Here is a 7,361-nt window from a genome sequence, read left to right as displayed (position 1 = left end):
TTGTCAAATTTTTAATAATAAAAAATGGCTATTTATTCTAAATAATAAATATATTTGTTGATTAAATGATATGAAAGAATATGCACAAATCACGAGGCCACAATAACATTCTCGTCCAAAATTCTCAACATCATCATCATCGTTTTACATCAATTATTAACACCATTGTTCCTCATCAGTGTGTTGTTTTTGTTTGAACCCTTTCTCTTTTATTTATATTTTCTTTTTTTGTTACTCTTCTCACGGTTTTCATCCCATTCACAACCACCATTTTTCTTCCCATTCTATGGTTCATCTGTATTCTCACCACTCCCGGAGAAATAAACCACCGTTTGAGTCTCCATCCTTTTCACCGCACCTCATCCGAAATTATTCTTACTCTCTCTCTGATCATCATCGCTACCAATGGCTTCAATTAGTTCATTGCCATTTCTTGTGGAAGCAAATGCTGACACTACAGTGTTAATGCTTCACACCAAGAACAATAATCACTACAATCATCGTATTAAATGATTTTTAAACAAGCTCCTAGTTTCTACCTGACATTAAAAAAACGAACGCAACTAATTAATTTAAAGAGTATCCCCCAATCCTTATGAAAGAAAAAAGTACTGTGATAAGATGACATTTGTATAGCAACAAAAAATCTAACGACGTCCGACTACAACGTTAATGTAATATATACAAGTCCGGGCAAAGCTAAATAGAAATTTCAAGGTTCTTTGCTTTCAAATGTTAGCGTTTGTAGCTAGTCCTCTTCATATCGATAGTAGCTAGCTATATTCCTCAACTTATAAATTACAAGCAACTCCTGCCATGCCCAATTGCCCATGTCTAAATCTGTGTAACAGGTCTTTCTGCAAATGCCAAACAGTTTTGGTTTAAAGCCTTAACTTCTACATCCTGTTGAATCCAACCTTCATATTAGAAAATTTGCATTAGATTGTGACTTGTTTCCCCATCCAATCATGGCTCACACCGGGCTGCACAAACAGAGCCATCATCAAGTTGACTTTCCTTCACACAATCTGTAACACTTTTATACACCCACTTGAATTGGCCGCAATAACCATGTCTGATTTCCCTTTCCAGCACACACTTGAAACAAAATGGCCATAGTCATCATAAGTCTTTTTACCATTAATGGGATCCACGGACCCAAACTTGTGTGATGTGATTTGCTGGGGAAGAGATTTATAGTAGGCATAAACCTGCAATGCAACAAAAGTATACATTATCAACAAAGGTATATATAGATGTCCTTAAGCTTATGCACAGATGTTTGAACTGCTCTTATTCTCATCACAAATTATGAAATTGCAAGTCGTAGATATCACAAATTTGTGCATAAACAACATGTATACCAAATTGTAGGAGGATTCTAGGTGTATATTTGTGTTTATGTGGTTACATTTTTCTTTTGTAGTCTTTGTGGAACTAAAATAGCAAATTGCTAAATCACTAATTTGATTGACATTTTTGTTCCGGTAAGCTATAGTGAATCTATCACGTTACAACCAAAAGTAATATAATACCTCATTTGTTTCAGAGCCACATGCAATATATCCATCAGCAACCGATAAACCCACGAAATTCTGTAAAAGCAGAAGGTGAAAAATTTGAGCCAACCAACTAAAGTAAACATTTTTTTCAAAAAAGGGACAACTTAATGCAAATTATGTCAAATTTAAGACATGCAGCCTTTGGGATTGCGCATAACAGCAACCAAAGAAGGTTTTGGGCAAATGCTAACTGGATTTCATATTTAACAATCAAAGCTGTTAAATTCAAAACCAAACCTTCTGATTGGTATGCCCTGACAAGGTTAAGCTGCAAGCATTAGTAGAAGGACCCACAGGAGAGGTTTTGTTGAGATCCCAGATCTTTAATGTATTGTCGGTTGATGAAGAAACAAGTGTTACAGAGTCCAAAAATTTGACATAGCTTACAGCTTTATGATGGCCAGCCAACACACACAAGGGGCTTCTAAGATTGCGAAGATCATAGCAATAAGTCAAGTAATTTGCAGATCCAAAGGCCAGTAAATTAGATGAATAAGCAGAGAATTGAACACAGCAGACATTCGCAACATTCTGGATTGTGCCTACACAGTTTCTCTGCAAGATAAGTTTTCCTTCATATTAGCTCATGATCAATATGTGGAAAGCTCCGGTGTAGTTTTTGCTATATAGCTTGAGGATACAATCTGTCCATACAATCTAGAAAGACAGGACTATCACACCAGCATAGCTACTTATAATCAGGACTATATAATCATTTTTTAAATAGAAAATCCTCAAATAATATAACCTAGTGGCTTCCACCATATTGCTGGGAAAGTAAAAGCTAACCCTTTCATAGTCAGTATGTTCCTAATATCAAACAGGGTTCATATGAAAATCAAGAATTCCTAAATTTTTAGGAAAAAATTTATAAATCATGATTTAGTTTTTATGTTTAGTATCAAGATTTTGATTATAGTCAGTTTCAGAGACATAAATGTCATAACGGTGCAATAATCAAGAGGAAAAGCAACCATCATTTACTTTCTAACCTTATTTTATTTTAAACAATTGATTTTCCGTCAAGCAAAATGTGCTCATCCAGAGTTTAAGCATGTCTGCCCTTAGCCTTTGTATCAGTGCTAAAAAGCTTACCTCATTGATACTCCACAGCTTCACAGAACAATCATCACTCCCACTAGCAAATTTTGTAGGGTATGCCGGAGAGAAATCAACAGACCATGCCCTCTTTTCATGTTCAGTGAAGTGAGCAAACCCTTGACCTGTAATACCATCCCATAGCTGAAAATGCATCCAGTTATGCAATGCTATGAGTAATTTTAGAAATTAGAACAGACCAAACATCAAGAAATGATCGTATTTTTAGCTTTTAGGTTAAAATCGATGTCATTTTCCAAGGATGTTCTCTTTTCTTTCGGTGAGAGTGATGAATTCTTTCTTAGTTTAAGTGAACAAAATGTTAGCCAGTCATTATTGTAATACAACATAGTGATAAAAATGTCATTTCGTATAGATGATGCATTTTCGGCCTCTGAACAAGACCAGTAATATTATTTAATTGATATGACAAACTCTACAAAATGAGCCCCAATGACACCTGATAAATACCATTCTCAATGCAAAAAGTATTGTGCTAAAGAAGTTAGCAACCGATCCAATTATGTCGGACATGGAAACTATTCAAAAAAAAGTTGAGAATCTATTTTTACATCCAACAGACAGAATCTAGAAAGGTTTTAGAATAATCAACTCTTGAGAAAATTATAAGCGTTTTCTGCCGTTATAATTAGCCATATATCCCTTAGAATGGGAGTGAGAATCTATGGGATGAGTTTTTAATAGAAGTTTTAATATAAACAGGTGAATATTTCAGCCCCCATTTTTAAGGATATATAAACTCACCTTTTAGAGCAGTTTTAGGCCAAAATTCAAGTCAAAGACTTAGTAAACCACTACAAGGTAAGCTATTGAATATTGAGTCCCAACTGCATATGTCACAAAGTAACTGATGGAGAGAATAGCTCCAATGGTTTATAATGTGCTGTACATACAAACCTTAACAACGCCATCGTAGTCTGTGGAGGCAAGATAGTTCCTGATGTAGCTATTCCAGCATACACAACTGAACTTTGATTCATTTGACATCTCAACTACAGGATAATGGATTTCAGCTAAGTCATTGAAAAGTGAGCTGAACTCATAAATTTTTATTTTCTTTGATACCCCAGCAGCAGCGAAGTACTCTTCATCCCTATCAAAACTTAGAGAGCAAATTACATTTCCAAGACTGTTAATATCTGAATTTCTCAATATACTCCGCTCCTCAAACTTGCTATAACGTAGATACTTGCAAAAACCATCAAAAAAGGCTCCTAAAGAATCTGTTTTTTTATCTTGTTCCTTGCCTCTTTGTGCCACAAACCTATCTCTTGGTATATCTTTATCTGGGTGAGTTGCAGCATCTGTTTCAGGAATCTGAATTTTAGATCTCATTGAAACATAAGCATTTTCAAGCTGGCACATATTTCTTATGACTCTCATTTGGTTTGCATTAGAGATTGGGCATGCAGGGGATACTGATTCTGAACATGAAGGTTTTTTGTTGAGAGATGAACTCTCATTATGGCAAGATATATCGTTATGCAAGCCAGCAGAAACCAAGTATTTTCCAGAGCTATGTCCCCTCACCACCTCTTCTATATCTGATTCCAAGAATCTGGTGACTTCTTCCAGTTTGAACGCATTCTTTTGCCTCTCCTCTTTTAACAAGATGAGGAAATGCAATAACAATTCCGATTGTGCTTCTGCTTTGTCAAAATCTAATAATAATTTTTCACTATAAACCTCCTGAATTCCATTAAATACTTCAGATCGTAGTATCTCCCTGTCATGCCACAGTAACTACAACTTAGAATATCATTGTAGTGTATGGTAGATATAGAACTAGGACAGACAAGAGAATACCCTCCATGTTGTAAAAGAAGATAAATATTTCACAGAACAGAACACAATGGAGGAAACATTCTTTGAAGAACAAACTGATCTAGAAATCATTTCGACACTGGTAAAATCATTTTGACTTGTAATATTAGCGGCAGTGAATCTGATAACTAAATGATCTCAGCATTACCGTGTTGTTGGACGTGATGATGACTCAGGATGCAACAGCCAAAGACAAAATCCGGCTTCCAGAGGATTTTCTGACAGGAAAGCCTGAGGTAGAATCCTAAGATGAAGATCAGACATTGCTGCAATATGGGATCCTTCAGAGTCAAATTGACTGAGCAACTGAAAGGTATAAGCTATATTAGTTAATGATGTCATATTTACTTAGGCTACTAAACTGCTTCATTTAAAAGTTGATTGAGAATTAGTATTTCATAAATATATTATAATAGCATTCAATGGTCTGTCAAAACATATTGTGGATTGAATTTCTCCTTCTTTTATTTATTGAAAGTATATTTATTGATTGGAAAGATTAAAACATACCAACACCATTTGTTTTACCAATATGCAATGAAACAACGTTATAGGCTGGAAGTAAAAGTCATGTAAAGATGGGTGCATGCAGAATGCATCTAAATAATAATGCGGGTAAAATCAATTAGGTCACACACCTCAAAAAAGAGAACACCCAGAGAGTAGATATTTGCTGATGTCGTACAGCCTCCATCGGGACTTTTATACCACTTATCTTCTGATCTTTCATTCAAAGAAATCAACTGCAGTAGACCTCCATTGGATATGTCAGGGACGCTAGGCACTTTCCAAATATTATGTTTCGGAAATTGGACACACTTATATTGGTTGTGATAATCTTTTGATCCAGCTGCACCAACTTTGCTATCAACAGTAATTTGAAGATACAAGTCAGGCCTTGAAGCGCACTGACTCCGATCACCAACACCTCTCACATACTCATTAAATTTTTGTTTCTTTAACCATGCATCATGAGAGGGAGATGTTTCCTGCTCTGACATCCTTTTTCGAATAGAGGAACTTCGTAACTGAAGAACTTCTGAATTTGCACCATTATCTAACATATGTTTCTGTAACCCAAGGTAGATAACCTGGTTTGATGGTAACACTTTAATATAAGACGGGTTCAGGTTGCGCAATGCAAACCCCTGAGAGTGTGAGCCATCCACCAAATCTACAATCTTTCTAAATATACTCAAACACTCTGCTTTGCTTCGTTTGAGTCGCCCAGCGTTCAACCATTCTCTTAAACTGACCCCATTACATTCAGACCCATGAGATCTTGGCAATGGAGCATTATAAGGAGACTTTGCAGTCGTTGAGACAGGGCTTAGCGGGACACTGGAATCCATCTGAGTACCAATGCCAGCCTTCATCAGATTCTGATCTCTAGACTCAACAGTCAAGCCAATAGAAGATGAATTTTTACACACAATATCCTTTCCCTTTATCGTATTTTTAATAAAATACTCAGCAAATCCTGATCTAGATATAACTTTTGAGGAAGCTTGGTCACTGTTTCTACACCCAGTATCACCAAGAAGTAAAGTTCCAACTCCTGAATCACTTGCTAGCTGCATTTGGCTCTGAGTATTATACGCAGGCCCTTGATTGCCCTGTGTTCCAATATCTAAGCTCGAACCATTGCAACTTCTCACTGTCAATTCTTCAACCATATCATCAGCGTCACTGGAAAGACGAATTGGATGCTGAAGTCGTGACATAGTACCTTGTCTAACGTCATTACATTCTGGGGGTGGGATATGGGAGGAGTCATTGTGGTCAACTTGGGGTTTTATTATTTTGTTGCTCTCGGGGTTTATTGAAAGCTCCTCATCTTTAGTTTGGAGTTGTAAACCCTCAGCAACAACCCCCAATCTCATAGACTCGTTAATCAATTCTTGATCCATAGGATCAAAATAAACAATTACAGCTCCATATCCATATGCACAAATTCAAAAATAAGAAATTACGGCTCCATATCCATAGGCAGAAATTCAAAAGTGAACAATTACGGCTCCATATCCATAGGCACAAATTCAAAAATGAACAATTACGGTTCCATATCCATAACCACGAACTCAGGCATTCAGGTATTAGCGCATAAACAACCCATGCAACATAATAATTTCACCCGAGAACAATTCAACCGCTGTGAAATGTGAACCCTATAAACAGTTTCAAGAATCAGCAAATTGCATTTGCAGAGGCAGCATAACATGAATGCGAACATTGAAAAAATGCATGCATGTTATGGTGTATTGATGTTAAACCATAAAATTCCAAAAATCACGAGAATTAAAAATACTTTAACGGGAAACACGCAGAAAAAGAAGAGAATGGCGTGTAAATTGTAACCTGAAGAAATGAAACTTGCATAGTTGTTGAATGGAGCAGCCAGAAGTGCAAGGAAAACATGCGAAATAGAAAATAGTTACTAGTCGCGGAAGGAAGGAAGAAAGGGAATGGTTTTTGTATGTGTCAGGTTTCAGCTTCTGTTTTTGCATTTCGGTTACAAAGAAACTGAGGGAGAATACATGGGAGACACGTGTACCACACCTTAAATCCTAATTATCCAACGCCTTTTTCAATGCATCCATAATCACAATCACAATCACAGAACAAGATCTTTTACAATTATTTTTCTTATTTTTGTCCCTGGCTCTTAATTCAATTGCCATTGCGCAGTTATTCTATTTATGATATGATATTATTATTGATATTCTTTATTTTTTCCACAAATGCTTCTAGAGTTACTACATTGCTATTAAATTCTTATGATAAACAGCCTCTCAGGTAACAAGTGGTAGATTTTTTTTTTTAGCTTTTCAAAACAGTAACATCAATGAAACTCAA

At 36.0% G+C, this 7,361-nt stretch overlaps 1 protein-coding gene across 2 annotated transcripts; it reads right to left on the bottom strand.

Annotated features, from left to right (window-relative positions):
- On the bottom strand, positions 546 to 7,058 carry LOC107630714 (protein SPA1-RELATED 2). Of its 2 annotated transcripts, XM_016333921.2 has the most exons (8): positions 6,864 to 7,051; positions 5,144 to 6,673; positions 4,654 to 4,811; positions 3,579 to 4,407; positions 2,658 to 2,804; positions 1,800 to 2,117; positions 1,536 to 1,595; positions 546 to 1,211 (listed from the first exon to the last, which is right to left on the bottom strand). In XM_016333921.2, exons 2-8 carry the CDS (start codon positions 6,413 to 6,415, stop codon positions 1,020 to 1,022), a joined length of 2,976 nt encoding a protein of 991 aa, XP_016189407.1. In that variant the 5' UTR covers positions 6,416 to 6,673; positions 6,864 to 7,051; the 3' UTR covers positions 546 to 1,019. The 2 variants fall into 2 exon arrangements, with proteins under 2 accessions (XP_016189407.1, XP_020974769.1); XM_021119110.1 differs by lacking the exons at positions 546 to 1,211; positions 1,536 to 1,595 and having other exon boundaries at positions 1,932 to 2,117; positions 2,658 to 2,830; positions 6,864 to 7,058.

The sequence above is a fragment of the Arachis ipaensis genome, chromosome B03, assembly GCF_000816755.2.
Source record: "Arachis ipaensis cultivar K30076 chromosome B03, Araip1.1, whole genome shotgun sequence".
In the NCBI taxonomy this organism is placed as follows: Eukaryota; Viridiplantae; Streptophyta; class Magnoliopsida; order Fabales; family Fabaceae; genus Arachis; species Arachis ipaensis.
This window is presented reverse-complemented; position numbering and strand designations above follow the sequence as displayed.

Coding starts and splice junctions, on each gene's coding strand:
- LOC107630714 (XM_016333921.2), bottom strand. CDS start 6,415: ATGGATCAAGAATTGATTAACGAGTCTATGAGATTGGGGGTTGTTGCT. Junction 4,812..5,143: donor TGGGTGTTCTCTTTTTTGAG/GTGTGTGACCTA, acceptor TATACCTTTCAG/TTGCTCAGTCAATTTGACTC. Junction 2,118..2,657: donor AGCTGTGGAGTATCAATGAG/GTAAGCTTTTTA, acceptor CTTATCTTGCAG/AGAAACTGTGTAGGCACAAT.